Source organism: Vulpes vulpes, chromosome 7, assembly GCF_048418805.1.
Source record: "Vulpes vulpes isolate BD-2025 chromosome 7, VulVul3, whole genome shotgun sequence".
Taxonomy (NCBI): Eukaryota; Metazoa; Chordata; class Mammalia; order Carnivora; family Canidae; genus Vulpes; species Vulpes vulpes.
The window spans coordinates 26,220,902-26,248,231 of NC_132786.1; the positions used below are offsets into that span (position 1 = coordinate 26,220,902).

At 37.7% G+C, this 27,330-nt stretch overlaps 1 protein-coding gene across 8 annotated transcripts in view; it reads right to left on the minus strand.

The window, feature by feature from the left end:
- The window catches only part of PSD3 (pleckstrin and Sec7 domain containing 3), a 577,475-nt gene that overhangs the window by 430,752 nt on the left and 119,393 nt on the right, over nt 1–27,330 (minus strand). For all 8 annotated transcript variants that reach the window (XM_072763297.1, XM_072763299.1, XM_072763306.1 and 5 more), the window contains exon 2: nt 8,718–8,826. In XM_072763297.1, coding sequence (XP_072619398.1) covers nt 8,718–8,826 — 109 coding nt within the window. The remainder of the gene's footprint in view (nt 1–8,717; nt 8,827–27,330) is intronic.

The following is a 27,330-nucleotide window of genomic DNA, read 5'->3' on the forward strand; positions in this document are numbered from 1 at the left end:
TGCCCATCGAAAGATGAATGGATTAAAGAAGATGTGGTTTATGTATACAATGGAATATTACTCAGCCATTAGAAACGACAAATACCCACCATTTGCTTCAACGTGGATGGAACTGGAGGGTATTATGCTGAGTGAAATAAGTCAATCGGAGAAGGACAAACATTATATGGTCTCATTCATTTGGGGAATATAAATAATAGTGAAAGGGAATAGAAGGGAAGGGAGAAGAAATGGGTAGGAAATATCAGAAAGGGAGACAGAACATAAAGACTTCTAACTCTGGGAAACGAACTAGGGGTGGTGGAAGGGGAGGAGGGCGGGGCGTGGGGTTGAATGGGTGACAGGCCCTGAGGGGGGCACTTGATGGGATGAGCACTGGGTGTTATTCTGTATGTTGGCAAACTGAACACCAATAAAAAATAAATTTATTATTAAAAAAAAGAAGAGAGTAGATCTTCAATATGTGCTTAAAGAGTAGATCTTAAATATGCTCACCACAAACAAAAAAAGAAGAGAAAGAAATAGTGACTATGTGACATATACATGTGCTAACTAAACTTAATATGGTAATCACTTCACAATATATTTATACATCAAGTCATCATATTATATACCTTAAAATTACACAATGCTGTCAATTATGTCAACAAAACTGGAAAAAAAAGAAACATTCAGGCTTCTGGGTTACTATGACAGACAAGGATACAAGTTTGCCTCCTCTCATTTTCTAAGTCCTATTAAAATGAAAACAGGGACCCCTGGGTGGCTCAGTGGTTGAACATCTGCCTGCGATTCAGGGCAGGATCCTGGGTCTGGGGGATCAAGTCTCACATTGGGCTCCCCACAGGGGGCCTGGTTCTCTCTCTGCCTATGTCTCTGCCTCTCTCGCTCTGTGTCTCTCATGAATAAATATATAAAATCTTGTTTTAAAAAATAAATAAAATGAAAGCAAATTTCAAAAGAGAATAAATTTGTTAACAATGCTGAGAAAGGGATCCCTGGGTGGCGCAGTGGTTTAGCGCCTGTCTTTGGCCCAGGGCGCGATCCTGGAGACCCGGGATTGAATCCCACATCGGGCTCCCGGTGCATGGAGCCTGCTTCTCCCTCTGCCTGTGTCTCTGCCTCTCTCTCTCTCTCTGTGTGACTATCATAAATAAATAAAAATAAAAAAATTAAAAAAAATAAAAAAAAACAATTCTGAGAAAAAGAGGAAAATTATTAAGCCAGAAATTTTAATGAGTTTTTCAGACTGAAAAGGATAGGGTTATAATCACAGGTAAAATAAAGCAGAAATCACAACCAAGACCTTAACCCAGAAGGGTTCAGATAAAGCCCAGAGAAACAAAAAGCCCAGGGTTGACAGGTGTCCATACCCAGAATGGGAAGAAGAATAGATGTCACTCTGATTAACTGAAGAATTATCTATAAAACAGCTTCCCATGTTAGACCCTCTCCCACCATCCTCCCTACCTAGAGGCTTGGTGGTCTCTAAGCACTTAGCCTGATTATAGCAGGCAGCCCACCGGCCTACCCCATACCAGTTGACAAATCTGAACTCATCAAGATTCTTCTCAGCCCTCTCTATTTACAAGAAAGAGGCCTGCTGGGGATGCACTCCACACATACAGAGAAATTCTAGGTATCTATCTTTGGGTACTCAGTCTTTTAATTCATGCCATATGGATGGGAAAAGAATAACTCCAACAGACATTTGAGGAAAGACAGCAGCTTCCAAGATAAGTTCCAAAATTTAATAAAATAGAACTGACTCTGGATGAAGTAGAAATTATATGAACAGAAGGTAATCTTAAAAAACAAATATGGTTAATTCTTTAGAGATTCAACTTAAAATGGATACATAAAAGAAGAGATTACAATGAAAACTGAGTGATCAGAGAATGAGAAACAGCTTTTGAAATTATAAATATAATTATCAAAGTAAAATTTTTGATAAAAAATTTCAAAGTAAAATTTTCAAATTTTATTAGAAAGAATATAAGGTAATATTTTAAAATAGAGAAAAAATAAGAGACACTGACCATTAACCAAATCCTAGCAAAACAACATCCATGTAATAGGATTTTTTTTTTGTAACAGGAATTTTGAAGTAAAAACCATCAAAAAAGTGGAGAGGGAATAAAAAAAGAAAAAATAGAACAAATGTTTCCAGAGCTACAGAAAAATACAACTGAAAGAGCTCAACAGGTGTCATGTAGAAAGTACAATGAAAGATTCACGCCTCCTGACACATCAGAGGACAGTGGTAAAAAGAACACTTAAAAGTTTCCAAAGAGAAAGAGCAGATGGCATATAAAGGAGCAAGCATCAGAATGACATCAGTACCAATGGGTGCAACAGAAAGTGAAGCAGTAACATCAGACTTTTTAAAGGAACCTAGACATTCACTCTGGAAAAAAACAACAAAGCATAAAAACAGGATAGTCATTTTCTGACATACAAAGCTGAGAAATATTACCAATCCCAGAACTTCTCCAAAAGTATTACTAAAGGTTAAAGGATATACTCCAGCAAAAAAAAAAAAAAAAAAAAAAAAAAGATTCCAAGAATGAAATGTGGAATCCAAGAAGTAGTAAGTACATCTAATCAAGAATGCAATAAACAAACAAACAAACAAAAAAATTCCGTTAGGGACGCCTGAGTGGCTCAGTGGTTGAGCATCTGCCTTTGGCTCAGGGCGTGATCCCAGGTCCTGGGATCGAGTCCCTCATCGGGCTCCCCACAGGGAGCCTGCTTCTACCTCTGCCTGTGTCTCTGCCTCTCTCTGTGTCTCTCATGAATAAATAAAATCTTTTTTAAAAAATTCTGTTAAAATCTAAGTAGAACAGCTGGATAAAGGCCTAGAAAACTTTTGGCACAAATTAGCACAAGTTGTCAGAAGGTTCTAAGGATTGTTCAAGATGAAAATGAATGACCTATTACAAATAATACAGATATACCTAGTGATAAAGTGAAGACATAACAACTGATGAATAAACTATAACAATCTGTTGGCCCCGCCCCTCACTCTTTTCTCCCTCCTGCTCTGGTCAACTGTATACCCATGAACGGCAGGCTGTCGACACAAGATCTACTTCTGTTTCACATCAGATCCAACCCCATGAACGGCAGGCAGCTAACGCAGGATCTACTTCTGTTTCACATCAGATCCAACCATGTTAACATTCTGCTAATGCTGGTGCTGGTTTTAAATTCTTAGAGTCAATGTGTAGCAAAACACAAAAGATTTTGTCATATTACAGAACAGAAGATTGTGCCATCAGTTCCTGTAGAAGTAAAGGTGAGCTGGATGGAGGCTTAGCATGGGGAAGGGGGAGACAGAAGGGGAAATGCAGAGGTGCTGCATTCTCATTTTATAGAAGGTTGTGAGATGACTTTTTAGAACGGATGGCTGAAGAAACAAAGTTTGAAATATTAATATTTGTAACCAAGTAAATAATAAAAACACAACTTTTGTTACGGGGGATGGGTAGAATATAATATGAGCCAAATTTCTGATTTTTCATATTATAGAATTAATATTTTTTAATAATACGTTTCAAGTAGATAAGAAATACAGATGTAAGCATATTATCTATGAGGCAATTACACTAAAAGCTTTTTTAAAAAGGAAAAGAAAAAAAGTTGAATAAAAAAGCAATAATGAGTCAAAACAGCAATCACTGCCACTGGGAAGAATAACTGGAGGAGACTGTGGTGGGGTCCTCACTTGGAACAGTGAGGGGTAGGGCTCCCAGGGTTTAGAGAGAGATTGGGAGACCCATGTTGGCAGCATGCCTCAAGGAAGGGAATGGAGAGTGGTACAGAAGGTGACTCTCGTTTCTGGCCATGCATGACTGGGTAAAAGTTATAGGTTTCAGATTATACACACATATCATTTGGATAATTTTGCTCATTACTCTAGTCCCAAAACCTATAACAATGTCTGCTACAGAGTAACCACTCATATATTTACTGAACAAGGAAGAAACAAGAAAAGAAGAAACATTAGTGCACTCTAGGGTATGGAACATACAAACAAAAAAATCAGAACTGGGGCACCTGGGTGGCTCAGTGGTTGAGCGTCTGCCTTTGTCTCAGGGCTTGATCCTGGAGTCCTGGGATCGAGTCCCACATCGGGCTCCCTGCATGGAACCTGCTTCCCCTTCTGCCTGTGTCTCTGCCTCTCTCTTTCTGTGTCTCATGAATAAGTAAATAAAATCTTTAGAAAAAACGAGAACTTTACCAAAATGAGACCATATTGCTGGGAATTACAGATGTTCTTCTCTTCTCCTTCTTTTCACTTCTCTATAGATAACATTCGATAAGCAGGGGGGATGCGGGCTTCAAAAAAGAGTTCATCAGCCCCCACCAAATGTAAACTTAATAATGTGCACCTAATCCCACATTGTGGAATTTTTTTTATTCCCCTATCTACATATTTTTTTTATTTTCTGTAATGTTGTATTTGGTTCATGTTCAAATATGTGTTCTCTACTTCATACTTTGTTCTTTCATCATAATGGTTTCTTTCCCCTCTTTTATCTTTTAAACAAACCAATTTTACAATTTCAAAATATTCTACTGCCTCTAGTTCTTTGGGTCTTGATTCCCTATTTGTTGTGCATCTAGGGACTTCCCTTCCTTCCATGCAAGTTCCTTCCTTTTTGCAATTTATACCATTTTATTGTGAGTTGATCAATGTTATGGATTATGGACTTATTTATTAATATGAGTTTTCTATGTCCTGAGCTGTGAAATGATTTCTCAGTGGCTTTGCATTTACTTTGGGAATAATTTGTGGGTTTTCCCCAGTCTGAATGGAGTGGGGAGACCAACAGGGGAGCTCTCATGCTCTACCACTGGCCAACTGCAGACCTCAACATGAAGGGAGGCACTGTGGTTTCACAACAGGAAAAAGCTTACTTCGTGATTCCAGTGGGAAAAAGGAAGAATTTCTCATTGGCCAGCAATAAGCTCAGCCAATAGTGCCACAACTCAACCAATGAGAAATGTCACCACCTTAAACTCTCACTGTCTTCCAATAGACTTTTGTTAAAAGCAGCCCCTTCCAACTTCCTTTCTCTCTATAAAGTAAGGTTCCTCTCCTTTGATCTGCTGTTTTACCATAGTTTGCATGTCCCAAACTGCAATCGCTCTACTATTCCTGAATAAGCTGATTTGCTAGTAAAGTTAAGAGGCTCTTTTACTTTTAAGGTTAACAGTCGAACACCAGTTTTGTGTCCATTTCTAGATATCATGTGAAGATACACCTGGATCTCTACCCCATCTGTACTGCAGCCTTGGATTTCATTCCATGTGAGTGATGTTTCCCCCCTCAGAGCTCTGGAAAACCAATATCAATCCCCAGGCCCCTCACCTCCTCTCTGATCTCCATCTCATTCTAAAGCATCTAAACTATGTATCCATGGGCAAGTTCTTTAAGATTTCTGAGGTGCATTTCTTTGCCTACTTACCTTAAAAAGTCTATAGATCAATAAAGAATACAGGAGTAAGATTCTGTCAACTTCTAAGAGTTAATATAAGAAGTTGACTCCCCTTCTAGCATCCTATAGGCCCTTTTACTTCCTCACACACTTCCATAAGTCCCTTTTCTCCCTATAAGTTAAGGAACAGAGTCTTAGTTTTCTTCAAAGACTTTCTCAAATATTTTTTCCTTCCAGATTGTGACCAAAAGAAAGACCAACCAACCATGGTCATTTGATACTGCCTTACAAACACATAAAAAAATATGCTTTCCCAAAATGAAGCCACCCTCCTGTTAAACTATATGTTATTTGACTAGTTTAGAAAAGCCGTGCTGGTCATCAAAGTGTGGCAACCTACAGGGGAAAACTGAAAGGCACTGCCACCCAAACACTAATTAATATAGGCCTTATGGCTAACCCAGGTGAGGCTCCTATGATACCTCTTTTTATCTCCTTGAAGTTCAATGCAGCTCACACATATTCCAACAGCTGATTGGAATGGAAGAGGGGAACCTACCTCTGGTAGCTCACAGCCTCATTAAGTCACATCACAACTCGTGTCACACATAGCTCAGAGCCTCTCAACAAGTACCAACCACTGCTCTAGCCCTTGAGAAGCTCCTGAAAGCTGCAGCTCCAGGAAGCAGAGGGAACACAGAAACCAGAGAAGCACAGTTATCTGTTTCCTTTCACTATACTGATGGGCAGATAACGAGAATCTAGATCTTAATTTCAAGCCAAAGGATTCTTCCCACTATTCACATGTTCTCCTGTATCCCATCCAACACCCTAAGCCTTTCATTTATTCAAAATCCCCGCGGTAAGCTACAGTTGGCAAATAATCTTGACTTGTTTTCCCTGGAACCTCCCACCTACAACTCCTGTTAAATCCCTGCTCAATGGCAAAGTCTAAGCCTTCTCTTGTTGTAGCAGCACCACTTTCCTTGGGCCTGACTGGGGATCACAAACCAAGTGACTGTGCCTGATCTGAAAATGTCATTACTAGGGCTCTACCCCTCAAGCGACGACACCAGAGTATGACTGGGGATGCGTCCATTTCTCCAGCAGGCTGTTTCTGAAGCACCTAGTCTAAATCACTTATTAAATTCACTTTTTTTTAAGGAAAAAAAAATCTTTGTGGAAAGAGGTATGTCCATCAATCAAATTCAAATAAAACACTGTCCTATTCTCTCTACTACCTTACCCTACAGTCTTCTAAATTTGGGCAGTGTTTGGATGACAGATGACTAGTCTATGTAAAAAACTTCAATAGTGTTTTTGAAATGAAAAAAATACGCCATAAATTTTGTAAAGATATGAAAAGATACATAAAGATATGAAAATGATCTTACAACCCTCCTGTGGTAAGCAACAGCTTCTGCTACTCTATTCCAATTTCCAGATCAATTCATCTAGATTTGCCACTTTCATTTGCACACCTGGATAAAATTCAAACTCTTTACCTTGCCGTAGAAGGCCCTACATGGTTTTGCCCCTTTTTAAATGATTATCTTGCTAAACTTCTCTCTTACTGATATGCTTTGTTAACCAACCAGGCTAGTCTCTTTCCCGTCCTTCAAACAATTTTTATTTTCTACCACCATACCCTTACTCATATCATCCCTTCCAATCTGAAATGCCCTCCCCAGACGTCCTACTAATCAGAACACTAGTCATCCTTTACAAAAGAGTCCAACTTCTACTTGCTTCATGAAGTCACAGCTGACAGTAATCATTCCCTCCCTCTAGTCACTTACAGAAATGTTACTCCCTGACCAAAGGAAAAGCTCCTAAAGGCAAAGAATTCTAACTTCTTTGCCCCTCACAGTGTCAAGTACAAGTGACTACACATAATAAGTGTTCTTTAAATATATCTATTCAATAAATGCATGCATACTTTCACACTAGAAACAAATAATACTAACATTTTTACCAAGGCCAATAAAAATAGGTTTAAAATGTCATTAAAATTTCATTTTGATTTGCCTCAGGTATACAGGTATACTCAAAACCTGAATAAGGAAGAACCAAACTCACCCACCAAGTCAGAGAACTATGTAGACATTTGATACTATCTCTACATAGCGAAGTAAAAATAACTTTTTATCAAAGTCCAAAAAAAGCTTAATCAGCACAAAATCACAATGTGACAAGCAAAGATAAGGCTATGTCAAGGACTTTTAAATAGTCTTGGGTGAATCAGTATTCCCTGTCTGAGAAATAGTGAATAGATGATTAAGTGCCCCAACCTCAAACCCAGAATAGTTAGGTATTTATGCTGAATGATAAATAGAAATTCGAGAACTTTAATGAAAGCAGAACGATTTTTAAAAAATAATCAAGCTGATTTATACTTCATTAGAGTCCTCAGCTATTGAAATATCTAATAAGTATTCATTATTAAGATAAAAGAAATTATTAAACAGCTGCATGTGCACTACATTCTTGCTATCCCCAAATATTATGGGGTCCATTACATAATCCTATCTAACATGTAAGTAAAAAATGCAGTTATTATTTAATATTTTTTCAACTAAACAACAGCTATATTAGGTCAGAATCCTTGACTACCCAAAACAAAAATCAGTGTCAGACAGTGATAAAATCGGGGAAAGTCAGGACTGTACATCTAAATCCCACCTTCAAAGGTCAGGGAAATGAGGATGAGGATTACAATAAATAATAACATCAGCAAACACTTTCATAGCACTTATTACATGCCACACATGGCTCTAAGATCTTCATAAAGGTCAATATACTTAAAACCTTAAGAGAACTCGGAGACATATGTAACTTTTGTCTTTATAACATGTATAATCCCATTTTACAGGTGATAGCACTGACACACCAACAGATCAGCCTACTGAAAGTCACGAACCTCATAAACTACAAGGATGGAGTTCAAATGCAGTACGTCTAGCTCCAGAGCCCAGGCTCCTAATTACAAGCAACATCCCTTCCGAGCTAACTCCCAAACACACTGATAACCCCTTTATCACCTACTGAGTATTTCTCCACCCTCATTGCTGCCTTCCTACCCCTTTGAAACCTCCTCACTTTAATTATTCTTCAAAACAATCTTTCTAAGAAATACAGGATGTGATTCTTGTAGCCTGTTCTGGGTAATTTCAAATGAGTTCTTGGTTTGAAGAATTCTCAGTTTCTGATATTTGAAATTTCAGTAGCACTTCACATCTGTTACCTGAAGGGGGAGAGTCAGGAAACACTTACTAGTATTTGGAGGTTTCTCTTCAGATCTGCCAAATAAAAATTCATATTTGGCCTTGGCAACACTCTGGGAATGCGCTGATGCATTGTTAACCCAAACAAATGTCTCTGCCTGCAAAATTAAAACATAACAAGAACATCATTTAAAATATATCATAAAAAATACATCATAAAGCAAACCAAACACAAGAGAATGTTTAGGCAATAATGACATATCTACTTGACAGAATTCTACACAACCATTAAAAATGAAACATGAAAAATAGAACACAACAAAAAGCAAAATACAAGATGATCAATTCAAGATTGCAATTATAGAGAAAAATTCCCATACATATATAGGGGAATAAGAAAAATACAAAAACTCTGGCTTCATGGGGAGCAGAACTATGGTACAATATTTTTTTTAATTGAAGTATATAGTTGATATACAACATATTAGTTTCAGGTATACAATAGTGATACAAAATGCTCATCACCATAAATGTCATTACCACCTGTCACCATACAAAGTTATTCCAACAATATTGACTATATTCCCTATTCTGTAATTTTTATTCTTGTGACTTACTTATTTGGAAGTTTGACCTCCTAACCCCCTTCACCTACCATCCTCCCAGCCCCCACCTCTCTAGCAACCACCAGTTTGTTCTCTACATTTATGTTCTCTGCACTCATCTGTATTTCTGAGTATGTTTGTTCACTGATTTGTTTTTTTAGATTCTATATATAAGTGAAATCATATGGTATTTGTCTTTCTTACTTATTTCACTTACATAATACATTCTAGGTCCATCCATGTTATCATAAATGGCAAGCTTTCCATTTTTTCTATGGCTGAGTATCATTCCCTCGTACATATATACCACATCTTATTAATCCATTCATCTGTGGATGGGTACTTGGGTTGCTTCCATATCTTGGCTATTGGAAGTAACACTGCAATAAACACAAGGGTGCATATATCTTTTCAAATCAGTGTTTCTGTTCTCTTCTTCCAGAAGTGGAATTCCTGGATTACACACTACTTCTATTTTTAATCTTTTGAGGAACCTCCAGTTTTTCATAGTAGCTGTACCAATTTACATTCCCACCAACAGTGCATGAGGGTTCCCTTTTCTTCACATTCTCATCAACACTGTTATTTCTTGTCTTTTTGATAATAGTCATTAGTCATTCTGACTGTATGAGGTGATATCTCGTGATTGTAATTCACATTTCTCTGATGAGTGATGTTGAACATAGGTTCATGTGTCTCTTGGCCATCTGTCTTCTTTTGGAAAAATGTCTATTTAGGTGCTTTGCCCAATTTTTAATCGATTATTTGTTTTTTTTTTTCAAGTTGAGTTGGATGAGTTTCTTTGGATATTAACCCCTTATCAGATATGTCATTTGCAAATATCTTCTCCCTTTCAGTAGCTTTCCTTTTTGTTTTGTTCATTTCTTTTGCTGTGCAGAAGCTTTTTATGTCTCAATAGTTGGTTTTTGCTTTTGTCTCCCTTGCCTGAGAAGACAGACCCAGAAAAATATTGCTAAAGGCAACGTCTGAGAGTTGACCGCCTATGTTTTCCTTCATGAGTTTTTTGGTTCTAGGTCTTATATTTTGGTCTTTCATCCATTTTGAGTTTATTTTTGTGTATGGTGTAAGAAAAGTGGTCCAGTTGCCCCAATACTATTTATTAAAAAGACTGTTTTCCCCAGTGTATTACCTCCTTTATCATAGATTTATTGATCATACAAGTGTGGGTTTACTTCTGAGCTATCTACCCTGTGCAATTGATGTACATGTCTATTTTTGTGCCCAGACAATACTGTTTTGAGTAACATACATAGCTTTGAAGTATATTCTGAAATCTGGATTGTGATACCTCTGACTTTGTGCTTCCATCTCAAAACTGCTTTGGCCATTCAGGGTCCTTTATGGTTCCATATAAATTTAAGGATTGTTTGTTCCAGTTCTATGAAAAGTACTATTGGTATTTTGATAGGGATTGCACTGCATCTGTAGACTGTTTTGGGTTAGTATAGATATTTTAACAACATTAATTCTTCCAGTCCATAACTGCAATATATCTTTTCATTTATTTGTGTCATCTTCAGTTTCTTTCAACAATGTCTTCTAGTTTTCAGTACAGGTCTTTCACCTCCTTGGTTAAATTTATTCCTAAGTATTTTATTCTTTTTTATATTATTGTAAATAGGATCATTTTCCTAATTTCTTTCTGTTAGTTCATTATTACTGTACAGATGTTTGTATATTAATTTTGTATCCTGCGACTTTACTGAATTCACTTATCAGTACTAATAGTTTTTTAGTGGACTCTTTAGGTTTTCTATATGTAATACTATGTCATCTGCAAACAGTGATGTGTTACTTCTTCCTTACCAATCTGGATGCCTTTTATGTCTTTTTCTTGACTATATGCTGCAGCTAAGACTTCCAATACTATGTTGAATAAAAGTGACAAGAGTTGGCATCCTTGTCTGTTCCTACTCTTAAAGAAAAAGCTTTTGGCTTTTCACCATTGAATATGAGATCAGCTGCGGGTTGCTGGAATTTTTTTAATTAAATTCATGTTACTTCTCTGTAATTAGAAAACTGTATTTTATTTTTAGATGCATCATTTTCCAAATGATTACCATTACCCCACAGCACATAGCAGGAATATTTGTGCATGGGTTCTACTAAAATATGCCAACAAAAAGTAGTCTTTCCCCAGAAAGAGACCATATTTTTTATAATAAGGAACACCATTCAGCCAAACATGGGGCATAGAGCAGAAGTGCCAGTCATCCCATTTATACTAGTTGTCCTAGGGATCCCTGGGTGGTGCAGTGGTTTAACGCCTGCCTTTGGCCCAGGGCGCGATCCTGGAGACCCGGAATCGAATCCCACGTCGGGCTCCTGGTGATGGAGCCTGCTTCTCCCTCTGCCTATGTCTCTGCCTCTCTCTCTCTCTCTCTCTCTCTCTCTCTCTGTGACTATCATAAATAAATAAAAATTAAAAAAAAATCTTTATACTAATTGTCCTAAATTTATTTATTTTAAAAATTTTATTTATTTATTCATGAGAGACACAGAGGGAGGCAAAGACATAGAGAGAGAGGGAGAAGCACGCTCCTCGCAGGAAGCCTGATGTAGGATCCCCAAACTGGGATCACGCCCTGAGCTGAAGGCAGATGCTTAACCACTGAGCCACCCAGGCATCCCACTAATTGTCCTAAATTTAAGCATCTGTCCCATTGTTCTTTGAAATTCCTTCAAGTCCTCTATTTGAAAGACTACAATGGTAACAGTGAAAGTGGTTCACATCATGGTTCTGAATTCCTATGACCTTCTTCCTGGCTGCTTTAGGCAACTGCCAAGAATCAGAAATGCCTCCTTTCTCTGGCCCAGGATAAATTAAAAATCAGTAACAAGGCAGAAGCTGGAAAACACAGAGAAACCTGACCTAGTTCAGTCAGGGAGCCATTCTTCTGCCACTTTACCCCAAATTCAAAAATCAATCAGGATCCAGACACTGCCCTCACTGGCTTCCACCCTTCCAGTCATGAGACACCTTCCTTTCTCATGTCTAAGTAGCATACTTGACCATTCACTTTGAGAGAAACACAAAGGGTTTTATTGGCAACCAGGAAATTACTTCAAAGAGGGAAATTTTATTATTTCTATTATATTCTTTGGAGCAGAAATGATTGACAGTAGTGAGAAGGCCCATGATGAAGTTCTGATTCACTCTATCACGCTACTGCAGACCAGTTCAATGAGCAGGCTTCTCTTTGTTCTTTAATACCAATATCAAAAAGCCAGTTGTACAATTTTGAGATAACAATTTATTTCTTAAAATAGCTCTACTATCACTTAATGTTCATAATGTGTAAAATTTATCTTTTTGGTAAAGGTGCATGCTCCTCTTGGAGTTACATGCTTGATAATTACAGGATCTTAATCATCCTTTTCCCCAGCACAGAGGAAATAGCAACATTTTGATGTATTTGGGGAGCTTCAGACTGGTAGAAGAGGAATATGGTGCCCTAATTTAGGTAGAGTGGTTAAGGAAGGCTTTCTGAGGAATGAATGCTTGCAGAGATGAGAACAATGAGAGGCTGGGGAGGGCCAGAAACCTCCATCTAAGCAGAGGGAGGGTCATACAGGATGACCTTAAGCATGAAAGGGTTAGACTACTGGAATGATTGAAAAGCCAACGTGACTACAGAATAGTGGGTAAATAGTGGGTAAATGGGAAACTTTAGTGATTGGCCAGGACAATAACACAGCAGAAAGTAACAGTAGAGAGGAGACAGGCACCAAATACACAAGGTGTGTAGGTCAAAGAAAGGTTTACTGGGAAGCCAGTAAAGGGTTTGTAATATACAGTGATTCACTAACATTTTTTTAAAAATCATTCATTTAAGCTTTTAAAAGAATATTGATTGTTATAGGAAAATGGACTGAAATGCATCAAGAGGAAGCAGGCAACAGTTAGGAGTCCAAGTTAGAGACCATGGAGGCTTAGAGTAGAACAATGAGGCTATGGAGGCTTAGAGTAGACTATGGAGGCTTAGAGTAGAACATTGGCTGAAGTAGATGAATTTTAAATATATTTTGTAAGTAGATTCTACATAAATTTTCTGATAAATTGGGATTTAAGGAATGAGAGAAAAGGAGAAATCAGGGATAATTATAATGAGTAACATTTGCTAATCACTTAGTCCTGGCAAATCACTGCTCTGATGCAGCAGAGAGAAACTTCTCATGTCCATATTGCTTCTATTTCCCTTGATACTGTGACCTACAGCTTAGAAACTTCTGCTTACTGTAACCTGCACATGGGCATGTTACAGCTAAGATTTGCAAAAACTGTTTTCCATCCAAAATCTACCTCACCCAGGGAGATAAGAAAGTATGTACAAAAATTACTATTCTCTGTTCAAGATTTACAGAATGACAGGACCAGATTTCTGTATGCAAAGATCAACTGACCAAGGACAAAGAAGTTACACAACCTCCTTCAGATATCTAGAGACATCAGTCACCTCTGGACTCCAACCCTCTCCCACTTCCCCCTCTTCCTAACATAAAAAATCTCAAATCTCACACCTGGGGAGATGGTTCTTTGGGACAATAGTCCTAGTCTACCATCAGTTCACTGGTTTTCTGAATAGAAGTGCTTTCCTTGCCCCAACATCTTGCCCTTAACTTACTGGTCTGTCATGTGGCCAGCAGAACAAGCTTGGACTGGGTGACGCTAATGCAATACATGGGGTATCTCATTTAACACTCAGAACCATCCTGTGAGGTGGGCACTACTATCACCCCACATACAGAAAGAAGCAACGAGTGGGTAAGTTACTTGTCCAAGGTTATAAATTGTGGATTCAAATCATGAATCCAGAACCCATGACTCTCAGGAATTTGGCCTAAGCAACTGGGTCCATGTACTGAGACCAGGGAGACTGGAGAAGGGACATTATCAATAGCTTGGATTTGTGCTTCCAGGTGACCTCTTAAGGTCTCAGTAAAACAACAGAAAAGAAAATCCTAAAGACAAAATCCATTACTATGGTTCTAAAAAACAAGAAAAGATACCATCAATGAAGTACCAGTTTTAAGAAATTACAGAAAGATAATTTTTTGGCACAGTTTCAATTTAAAGCCTGAAAATTGTTCTCTAAAGGAACATTCCTCTTCAGCCCTTAAGGGTTCTTAACCTCAGTTCCATAATGGCCTATCAATAGAATTCTGGAAACCTGAAGTTCCTGAAGTGGGAAAAAAAATTCCATCTTTATTTTCACTTATCTTAAGCTGAAATATAGCATTTTTTTTCAAATATGAATGTATGCAATGAACCACAGTATTATTATCAGTAGCTGCAACTTTGTTACCAATGGAAATCACAACCATTTTCACACCATAATGGTTACTGCAGATATCTTAAAACACAATTTACATTCATCCCTACTTTGAAATGACAGTAGCTACTAGATCCACCACTAAATTTAATTATGAATAAAGAAATGTATTACCATATCACAAATTTGTTTAATATTTTGTTAAATATAAATCATTAAACATCTGTTAAATACTATCACTGGTTTTCCTGAAGCTCCACGTATATTATTAAATGTACTTAGAAAGCATTATTCTGACAAGACATCCAGAGCATTACCAGACTGCCGAAAAGGGCGATGGCACAAAAGAAGAGACCTTGCTTTTTACTATAGAGAACAAAGTGATGGCTACCACAGAGGAGGTGGGTGGTGGGACCGGGGAAATACATGATGGGGATTAAAGAGTAGACTTATAATGAAATGAAATAAAAGAAAACAAATAAAAAAGAAGAGGCTCTGCTTCAATAGCATTGTTCCTCAATGTGCATCTCATCACCCATTAATGACCCGATCAGGTTTTTATATAAATAAATTTATACACACATATATATTTAAAAAAATAAAACTGAAAATACCAGACTATGATATCTTACTATTGCAGTAAGATAAGCATTGCTTTATAAAATTTCTAAGTTACTGTGTGCATGTGCACATGAACATGTGTGTGTGTGCGTGTATGTGTGTCAGAGCATGATGTAAAATGTGTATCTCATCGTAAATCACACTCAAACTGGTGCAAACACATTGCTCTAGAGAAGCTCTCAAACTTCAGCATGAATTAGCATCATCAACAGGCCTTGTTAAAACATGTACTTTGGATTCACCCAGAGTTTCTGTGTCAGTCGGTCTGGATGTTTGGCCTGAGAATTTGCATTTTCTAATAATGCTGCAGGCAGTGTGAATGCTGGTGCTTCAGGGATTGAATTTTGTGAGCCACTGTCCTAGACCAATGTTTTTCATCCTTTCTTGTATATATGAATCATGTGGGAATCTTGTTAATATATAGATTAAGCAGGTCCGGTCCAGGGTGGTGCCTGAGATTCCTGAGACTCTGCATTCCTAAAAAAAGTTCCTGGGAGATGCTGACTCCAGTTCACAGAGCACATCTGTACTACAGTTTGGAAGTAAAGTGGTGTTCGAAGTATATTCAGACTGTAGAGAAGAGAAATATTTTTTAAAGGGATGCTTTACCCAGAATTAAATACACTAAAAGGTTCCACTCTGATAAAGCACCCTACACTATGACAATTATGAGGGATCCTAAAACCCAACTTTCAAACCTGAATCAAAGCATTAACATTCCTCCACCTTGCCTAGTGAAATAAAATTCATTCTACCTACATTAATTTTATATATATATAAAATTATATATATCAATATATATATACACTTTATTCCCATGCCAAGTGTTATAAACAAGTACCCATCTCTACAATAATTTTTGCAGGTCTCTGAAAAATCGTATTTGAAATGAGCAACTTGAAGGAAGCCCCATATAATTCAGTCCACATTTCCCTCTGTATTACTAATTGAATAAAATAGATCTTTTATTTTTATCAGTCATTTAGAAACATAAATTGCATTAAGAAGTATGGGATATGAAGTAACATTAGCAAATGGACTGTTAGATGATCTAGACTTTAATCCCACCAGGAATTTCCACTCAATCCCACACTAACGCTTATCTTTGGACTTTAGCTTCTCTGTTGATAAAGAATGTTATTCATATTTATCTCTAAAATCCCTTCAAATTCTGAAGCACAAAGATTCTTCATACTTCTGAGCCACCTTCACAAATATTACATTAAGGAGGAATAACACAAATCCCCTGTGATAACATTACAATGACATGATTATCAAAACAGGCCCAGCATTTAAAGATGCGAGTCCACTGTTACATGGACAGGACAAATAAAATCTCAATCTTACTTTTTATATAGCTTTTCAAATTTGCAAAGAATTTTCTATTACATTACCCAACTCTCGGGATGTTGCTGAATCACCGATCTTAGACACATGAGAAACACATGATGTAAAATAATTCTAATTGTCTAGCTACAAAACATCAAGAGGAGAAGCCGAAAGCAGCAAGCAAATTTTAGATGTAAAAGCAGTTTGATTTGGGAGGAGATGGATGCGGCCAGAGGAAGAGAAGGGTGGAATAGGGGCTGAGAGCAGAGTTTGAGGAGGGTGTTGTATGTTCTTTCATTTCCTTATCATTTCAATTTCACCGTGGGGTTCAGAGGATATGAGAGCCTCCTAGTCAGTTAGAGCTGAGTATTAGAAATGCTTTAAGCCAGGGATGATTAAAAGCTAAAATAAAGTATTTTATTTTAAAAACAGTATTTCAGAACTCATTAAGAACAAATACTTGGTTCCAACATTCACACTTCATACTTGATCCTCCAATCTCATCTGCTCCCACTGCCCAGCAGAAATCAGGCCTGTGGATACAAGGCATTGTGCATGCCATCTTACATGCAGGCAGGGCTGAGTGCTAATGCTGCAAAAGGCAACAGTCAATTAGGTAGGTGCTATGGGGTGAACTGTGTCCCCTAAAATTGATATGTTGAAGTCCAGTGCCTTAGATGTGACTTTATTTGGAGACTGTCTTTAAAGGGGTAATTAAGTTAAAATAAAAATTAGATCATTAAGGTGGATGCTAATTCAATATGACTGGTGTTCTTATAAGAAGAGGAGATTAGGACCATATGAAGGCACAAGGAGAAGCCAGCCATCAGCAAGCCAAGGAGAGAGGCTTTCAGAAGAAACCAGCCCTGCTGACACCCCATCCCAGATTCTAGCCTCCAAATCTGTGACTGTCTAAACCACCCACTCTGAGGTACCTTACTATGGCAACCTAGACGACTACCACATTGGGGAAGGCTGAAAGAGCTAAGAGCAAAAAAGAAGTTATTTAGTATAACAAGTACCTTACATTCTGTCAAGAGAGAACAGAACCAAAGTCACACCACACAGTATTCACAGCCTAAGGGGAGGGGAAGGTGGAGAGAGGAGTGGCTAAAACAAGGAGGATTAGTAAAAAAGAACTATCAGCTCCCCAGTTCCTTACCCCCACTTCAATGGGGGTAACCCAGGCAAACCCAGGCAAAAGAATGGAGTTGCATTCACTAGAGACATTTTTTTGAAGAACACCTCCGGCTGAGGGACACCAGGCACAAATGACACAAGATACTATAGTGGCAATGGGGATTTATTTGCTAAACGTTAAGATGCTTAGTCTTCTTCTCCCACCCAGGCTGTAAAATGCTGGCTGCACCCTAGAGTCTACCCTGCAGGCAGGCAAATAGATAAAGAGCTTTCTCTGCAGAATGTAATCAGCTCAAGAAAGACCTACCTAATTAAATCAAGGGTCCACTAGTAAGTAGCTAACCAGGTCCTCATACAGTGAAATTTAGAACTACCAACTGGCCATTAGACCCCACTATTACATTACATTTTATTCCTTAATTTTCCTAGCTATGATACTTTTTGAAAATTACTATCCAGTTATTTTGTAGAATGTTCTTCACCTTGGGTTTGTCTTTATATTTCCTCATGATTAAATTCACACTATGCATCTTCCATATGAATATCATAGAAGTGATGCCATTCTGCTCTTTGCATCCATCCTCCAGGGCGCACAAATTTAACTTGTCCCACTTACTTATTAATCTTATTCACTTTGATCTGCCAGGCTTTTCCACTGACAATCTCAACTTTTTCTCTTTGTAATTATTATGCTGTAGAAAAATACTTAGAAAATATGTAAATACCCTGCTCCTCATCAAATTTTCAACCTATAAATTTATTTTTATCAGTAAAGGCTGAATTTACTATTTTATTCGGTGGGCTGTAATCTACTTTCATTATTTACTTCAAAGCTCAGATTGCCTGGTTTTGGCCAGTGGAATTTCTACCTGACCTCTGTTTTTTTGGACATATCTCCACTATTCCATGAGTACCACTTTATTTTCTGGTACAACAGGACATTCCAGGCTTCTCCCTACAATCAGCTGTTTCTTTAAAAAAAAAAAGTCCCTTTCAGTGAAGAATATTATTTAGTATTTGGATACAAGAACTGGACTTTGGGTGATTGAGTATGTTCATTGCTACTAGGGTGCACTTGCTTATAGACTGGCTCAGAGGACCCAGAGAATTTTAAACAGACACAAACATGTATGTTCACTGCAACAGGCCAGCATATCCACGTTCTAATCCCTGCTATCTGTGAATGCAGCCTGATATGGCAAATACTTTGAAGACGTGATTAAGTTTCTTGATATAAGGAAACTATTCTGGATTACTCAGGTGGGCCAAGGTTTGATACAAAAAAGAAGAAAGTCAGAGGAAAGCAAGAATGAGAGAAACAGTGCTATGTTATTAGAGCAGTGAAGGGTCCAAATGCCCCTTGTAAGGAATGTGAGAAATGGCAGTTCTAGAGGCTGGAAATAGCAAGAAAACTGATCTTCCCTAGTTTCTAGAGGAACCACTACCTTGCTGGCACCATCATTTTAGCCACTAAAACTCATTCAGACTTTTGGCCTCTAGAACTGTAAGAGAATAAATTCCTGTTGTTTTAAGCTACCACACTGCAGTACTTTGTTACAGCAGCCATAGAAACTGATAACAAGCACACAGACAAATATACATATATACATATATGTACATAAGTGCACTTTTTATTCTATAATTATTTCTACATCTATGCAATCAAAAAACCAAGGACTCACATTCATATTTTTTCCATGAATATACCTTTTGTGCTTTGAAGTACAAATGAGTTGTTAATGAAATAATCACAAGACTTATCAAGGAATTGTTATTCCACTAATATTTTCCTTGTTATTGTAGTTCATTCAAATATACTCCATTATTCCACTAAAACTAAGAAATTTGTATTGCTGAAACACCAAAAATAAAACCATCCATTCCTTCCATTTACATGGTTATAAATAGAGATATTCAAATTTTATCATGTGTAGCATCTTTCCCTTTAAAAAGATTACTGGCACATGCCTGCCTATGAACAAGCAGAAAAAAACACTCCTGTTTGAGAAGAGGATGGCCCAATTGATGGGCGGGAATTTACAATTCCCCTATAACTAGCCCCTACTATCTTGACAAGCTAATAGGTTACATATTCAAAATCAGTAACAGCACCAAGGGAAATTGGGACAGAGGGCCTCTCAAGAGTAGTGAGAGACCAAAAACAGCCAGGAGATAAACAAGGTAACAGAAAGCCATTAAAAAACAGCATCAAAACTAAAGAGCAGGGATCCCTGGGTGGCGCAGCGGTTTGGCGCCTGCCTTTGGCCCAGGGCGCGATCCTGGAGACCCGGGATCGAATCCCACATCGGGCTCCCGGTGCATGGAGCCTGCTTCTCCCTCTGCCTGTGTCTCTGCTTCTCTCTCTCTCTCTGTGTGACTATCATAAATAAATTTAAAAAAAAAAAAAAAAAAAAAAACAAAACTAAAGAGCAAAGCAGGAAATGGACTACAAGACCAAAGAGAAGACAGTGGCCAAAAGGAGAACTCGGCTCCTCACCTAATCACTATCTAGCCCTGCTCCCAAACCTGGTTTTTACTGTGTGTTCAACAAATACAAGAGCTGAATTCATGGCTTTTTAAAAAGCCCCTGGAGGTCCATTCTTTTGCTACCAGCTGTTGTCCACTCACTCAGCCCATTTCCTGAATGCATACTCCCCTGAGGCAAGGCAAGTAGGGGTTCTGGGGCCTCTCCAGGGATGGAGTCAGGGAAGCTGGCCTAAAGGGGGAGGCAGTGGCAGGAACTCCAGAGCAGAGACAGACTCACCTTGCTGCCCTCCATTGCGGAAAGTCAAAGGGAAGAATAAGCAGGCTTTGGGCTACAAAAGGCAAGTCACCCTCACAAACACGGATTTTCAACAGACAATCCATGAGCTAAAGAATAATGAGTGAATGCAAATTACCTTTGTTCTTAAATACAGAACACTGGAGAATAAATGATTCACTGAGAGGTATCCTCACTTTTATAGTTTTAAAGACATTTACATATACCCTCCTCCCACCCACCTACCCACATACCCCACAGTCTAGATCACCAGAGCTTCTGCAGATTAGAGGCTTGTTCTATTTTTACATCTATAATTGGAATATAAAAATCATGTGATAAGCTATATTTTTTTAGGCTGGGCTCAAATAATACTTAGTGCTTTACTAAGTATTAAGAGTTAATTTTGGGAAGCCGGGGTGGCTCAGCGGTTTAGCGCCTTCAGCCCAGGATGTGGTCCTGGGGACCCGGGATTGAGTCCCACATCGGGCTCCCTGTGTGGAGCCTGCTTCTCCCTCTGCCTGTGTCTCTGCCTCTCTCTCTCTCTCTCTCTCTCTCTCTCTCATAAATAAATAAAATCTTTTTTTTAAAAAAAAGAGTTAATTTTAAGAATACTTGATTGGGCTTGCTGGACACCTAGAAACTGGGGATCCCTGGGTGGCTCAGTGGTTTGGCACCTGCCTTCAGCCCAGAGCGTGATCCTGGAATCCTGGGATCAAGTCCCACTCGGGTTCCCTGCATGGAGCCTGCTTCTCCCTCTGCCTGTGTCTCTGTGTGTGTCTCTCTCTCTGTCTCTCATGAATAAATAAATAAAATCTTAAAAAGAAAAAGAAAAAAAGAAACCTAGACCTGATTTGTTCCTGTGGAAAAATAAAAGCAGAGTTCCAAATAATGATAAACTCTTTATTATTTACCTATACATTTTACTCAGACATATAGTAAAATCTGGTTAACTGAGGTTGGTAGCTCACATAAATTTATGAGTGAAGACTACTGATATGAGTGATTACAGACCCCTAATTTTGCCTGGGGGAGCTGAGAACAAATCATCTTTTTGTACAAGAGCAAATTAGTTAAAAATATAAGGAGATGGTGGTATTATTAGTGTAACACTTCCCTTATCTGAAACATAATAATCCAGCAAACACATATTGAGATAACAGAAAACAGATTTTCAGAATGATTAAAGTATACATGTTCAAAGGTCCATGCAATTAAATATATATACACTAATCAGGAGAACATTTCAAGGCTCTTGCATATGAACAACTGGGGTAAATGTTCTCTTCTAAGTTGGTAAGACTCCCAACAGTTTATTAGGGAGAAGGGCTCTAAAGCAAGCAGACACTATTAAAAATCAAGAATTGGGCAGCCCCGGTGGTGCAGCGGTTTAGCACCGCCTGCAGCCCAGGGTGTGATCCTGGAGACGGGGGATCGAGTCCCACATCAGGCTCCCTGCATGGAGCCTGCTTCTCCCTCTGCCTGTGTCTCTGCCTTTCTCTCTATCTCTCTCTCTCTCTCTCTCATAAATAAAATTTTTTTAAGAAATAAATAATAAAATAATAAATAAATAAAAATCAAGAATGACAACCAGAAGTCTGACAGTAAAGACAAACAATAAAAGGTAATGTAAACAAGGTAAAAGACAAGCATAGACTGGGAGTAAATATTTGCAACATATATTTAAGTAATGAAGATGCAACAAATTCCAACAGACCCATAAGAAAAAGATATACTCAACAGAAAAACAAGTAGAAGATAAAAATGATCTGAGAAATGTAAATACAAATGACCAATATACACTAAATGATGTTCAAACTTGCTAATAATCAATGAAGTACAAATTAAAACCAAAGTCGCCAATTTTTACCCATATTGGAAAAGATTAAAATCTATGAAAATAACATAATTTCTTCATGTGGAAATAACAACAGTCTTCACTTTATAGGATTTTTGCAAGGATAAAGGAAGATAATATATATGAAGATCTTAGAACAGAGCCCAGAACATTATAAATACACAACAGATGTTAGTTGTGCCTGTCATCATTACTATACTTGTATTTCTATATTATTTGGTTTATATATCTCTTACTTAGTCAACTATAAGTCTTTGGAGTACAAGAATTAAAGCATGCATTTTTTTAAAGATTTTATTTATTCATTTGACAGACAGCATTATTTATTCATTTGACAGAGGAAGGGAGGAGTAGAGGAAGAAAGAGAAGCAGGCTCCTCATTGGGCAGGGAACCCAATGTAAAATTTGATCCTAGCACCCCAGGATCATAACCCCAGCCGAAGGCAGATGCTTAACCAACTGAGCCATTCAGGCCATTCAGGTCCTCCTAAACGTGCATTTTTAATAATATATTTTGTATTGGTAACATAAGGCTAACATATTTTCATTTCAGTAATACATATGCATCTCACTTTCTTGACTATGTAACAGTCTGCTATATAACTGTAACACTATTAATTTATCAATTCTTACTATTATAAGTAATGTTGTAGTGATCAACTTTCTATCCATTTCACATTTCTTTACATTCTCCTCTGATTATTAGTTTAGTAAAATCTCCTATAAGTAGAATTTTGGGGTCAAATAAAAAGCACACTTTAGACTCTTGATATGTACTGCTAAGCAGTCCTCCAGAGAACTGGTACCAGCAGTAGGCAGGAACTACACTATCAATGATGTCTGAAACCAATCCAAATCATAGTTCTTAGCTATGGATCCTAATAAACTGAATGAATGGAAGGAAAAACAGAAGGAAGTTGACAGAAAAAGACATTTGTGGGGAAAATGGTATCATTTGAGGAAAGGCAGCTACTGGGGAAGTAAAGAACACGTTCAGAAAATGACAACCCAGTTAAGGTGATGGCAAGGTACAGAGGGAAGGTGAGAAAGTGAAATAGATTGGTGCTTCTTGAACTGCACTGGGCACACACCAAACACTGGAGATCTAGCTAAAATTCTAGTTCTGACTCAACAGATCTGGGGTAGGGCCTGAGATTCTGCATTTCTAAGAACCTCCCAGGTGGTGCAGATGGACTGCACTTCAAAATAAGGAAGTAGGTGATTTACTAAAGGAACAGATTAACACTGGAGACTTTCAAACCTCAGGGTAAAGAGTTTGGACTTCGGGGTATTCAATTATGTGGTACCCAATTGGAGGGAGCCAGTTATATTAGAAGTTTCTGGGCAAGAGAGACCTCCATGACCACAACTACAAGGACTCATAATTCAGTAAGAGATGACGGCCAATCTAGGAGTACATATCAATCACCTGAATACACCTACGCTTCAGAATAAATAATCCCTCAGGAAAGAAAGGGTGATTGCACACAACTCGAGAAATTAATCTAATTTAGGGCAACAAAATCAAAGGTAAGAAGAGCCCAGACAGAGTCCAATTCTCCAAGAGCTAATTCCATGTCATCTCTTCAATCCCTATCCTCTCCAATCAGCATAAGCACTGGAAAGGAGACTAAGACAGAAGCCAGAATTTGCTGAATTTATTTCCACTATCCCACTACACTATGATCTGGAAAAGAAGGAGCAAAGAGAAGGGACAGGGATAAGTTAGGTAGACTGGGATCAGGTAGACATTAGAACAATACTATGTTAGAACATAGCCATTTCCAAGGCTCCTGAAAGGCTCTTAAGCAGGCAATCACTGCTTGCTAAAAGCTTATGAGATCACCAAGATCATCAAGTTAATAATGAATACACTTATTGGTGGGATGAAGAGTGGGTGCAACTGGCATGACAAAGAAACCCAGTGACCTGTGCTGTAGTAGTCAGGATCTCTCGGACATTTGCCATGGCATGCTCATACACTGTTGGGAGTGTGAAGAGATGTAACCAATTTGGAAGAGAATTTGGCTATTTCTGTCAAAATCTAAAAGGTACACACCCCTTTTGCAACTCCAATTGTATGAATTTAGTCTACAAAAAACCAACAAGCCAAATAATTCACATGTCTATCAATAGAGATCTAATGACCTATTCTATAATGAAATATAAAAAAGATTTAAGAATAAGGAAGACTTTATGTGCTACTCTAAAGCTATCTCCAAGGTACATTATTAATTAAAAATAGTGAAGCAGAAAACTGTGTAGAATATGCAACCATTTATGGGAGGGATGTATGGGTACACACACACACACACACACACACACACACACATAGAGTCTGGTAACAGATGGCCAGGAGACATGGGTTTCTGAGATGAGAGGAAGACTTTCTTTACAGAGTTCCTTCCTTTTTGTATCAATTAATTAATTAGTTTTTAATCATACACCATGTATTATTATTTCCAATTTGGGACTTGTTTTTGGGGTTTTTTTTAATGTCCCTCAATGCATGGATTCCTTCTGAAATTTCAAGGAGTTACATTTTACACATTTTCCTGCAAACAAAAACTGGACGTCAATCTCACAAAACTAAATGTAAAAATCCTAAACAAGAAATTAGCAAAGTGAATTCAACAATATTTAAAAAAAAGTAATCCATTACAATCAACTTGGCTTTATTCCAAGAAAGCAAAACTGTTTTAATTTTAGAACTCCATTAATGTAATCTACCATACTGACAAATAAAAGGGAAAAAAATCTATCTGATCATCAGAATACATGTAGAAAAATATCTGATAAAATTCAACATCAATTTATTATTTTAAAAAGGATCCTTAGCAAACTACATATAGAAAAGAAGTTCCATAAACTGGCAAAGGCATTACAAGACGATCCAGAGTAAATGGTGAAATTCTTCCTACATGTCCTATAAGCAAGCAATACAAAGATGTTTAATGATGATTGGGCCTTAAACTCTTTTTGGAGAATGACTTTAAAATATACTACATATGCTTTCAGCATATTTATAATATCTTACATCATAACTTCCAAAGCCAGAAGTTCCATGAATCCAACTGAAGGTTTAAAAAAAAAGTATAAAAATAGGAATCCATTCTATAGCACTATCAGATTTATATTACCAAAACAAGACTCTATACACTCTAGAGTTCAAAAACTTGAAAGTGTCCTCAGCCTACAAATTAAAGTCCATGCTCTGCAGCCCTGCAAAGTCTGGCTCTATCTCCGCTTTCAATTTTTACCTCTCACTAACCAACACTACTCATCTCCTCAGTATTTTAATGCCTTATGTCTCCACCAACCTTGTCCTTCCACCTTCTCTCCAAGCTCACAACCAATCAAGAGAGAAATAAGTCAAGATGAGTCAAGATATCATCTTTGTTATTGATAAAGCTGGCTAAAGAAAATGGCTATAGATCTATGATAAGAATTAGCCAGACTTCTCTAGCTAGTCATTGGCACAGCTAGACAACTCCAAGCCATCCCAGCAGGGTCAAGTCTTTTAAGGCAGAAAAAGCCAAATGTGGCTGCCTCTGAACAGATGCCCAGCAGGTGCTGCATTGAGAATCTTTGTTCTCCCCAACTCACCAATCATTAAGTCTCTCCTCTTTCCATGGCAGTCCCTTTGACTAGAAACATGAGGCCAGGTAAAGGTAGACTGTCTCACTAATACTCAACTCTTTCTTCAAGGCACAGTACAAATCCCATCCCTGACCTGAAAACTATCCCATCCCAGACATCATTTATCATGTTATCCTTTCCTTTGGAATTCCTATAGCACTTAATACTGTGCTACTCTTTTCATTTACAATAATATCTGTTATACTGATGAGTAGCCTATCAAGATAAAATAGACAAGAAGTCCCCTGTCTGACTTCTCATCACTTAGCTGCATGCCCTAACAAAACGATAGTCAAGCATCCACTAATTCTGAAAAATTATTAATGCCAGAATGTGGACTGGAGTGTTTGATAGTTAAAGAATGCTAAATAAAGGGGAAAAATGATCACGTGGTATTCTCTAAAGACTCATAGTCAATGACATGCCCGGTTAAAATACAAAGAAGCAAAAGCCATGAAGATAATAAATAGGCAAGAGAGAAGCAAAAGAGAGAACTACAGCTCTTTAGAGGTAATTTGGAAAAGGCTTCTTAGAATGTCAGAGTAATAAATTAAATCAGAAATCATTCAATAATGGAAACCTGTCAAACACAGAACTGAACAAAACAATTCATGAAAACAACTTAGGAAATGCATAAATATACTAAGGGTCACAGTAGATCATTAGCTGATACTCACATAACAGAGTTGCCAAAAATTGGAGGTGGTAACTAAGTCATTTTTATACTCTACGTACATCCAACAGATCCCAATTAGAGCCTTATTAGAGTTCCAAGCTTAACTGAAAAGAATAAGGAAGATGATTTAAGGACCTGAAAAATGAGACTTCTGCAAAGAGTAAAAAAGCTTAGGACAAATATAAAAAAATTCTGAGGAGTAATCATACTCTCAAAGACCAGAAGTTAAAGAGAGTATAGCAATTAGACATTTTACAGCTCCACTGAAAAATGATGAAATTCAGCAACAGAGAAATTTTAGCTAAATACACAGGAGAAACTCTAAGCATAAGCATTGTTAATGAAACAGTGGTAGAAACAATACTGTCTTTTTTAGTTAGTCATCTCAGTACTCAGTAGTCTACACAGCTGTCAACACAATGGGACAGCAATACAGAACATAGTAACAGAACATGTTGCTACAATTTACGCTATCTAAAGGCAAGAGAAAACAAAAAATAAGAGTCATAAAAAATAAATATACACAGAAGCTATTTGTAGATATAAATATTCCTCTAATAGGTCTTTAAAATTGTCATTAAGGTACAGCCCATCAAATCAGGTATCTGACAAAAATATTTCTAAGTCCTGGTCAACAATGAATGTGCTTCCACCACTGCCCAGAGCTCATTCCTTCAAGCACATAACAGACATTACCTACTTTCCTCATCAAACTTTGTAAAATCTACAACACTGGCTT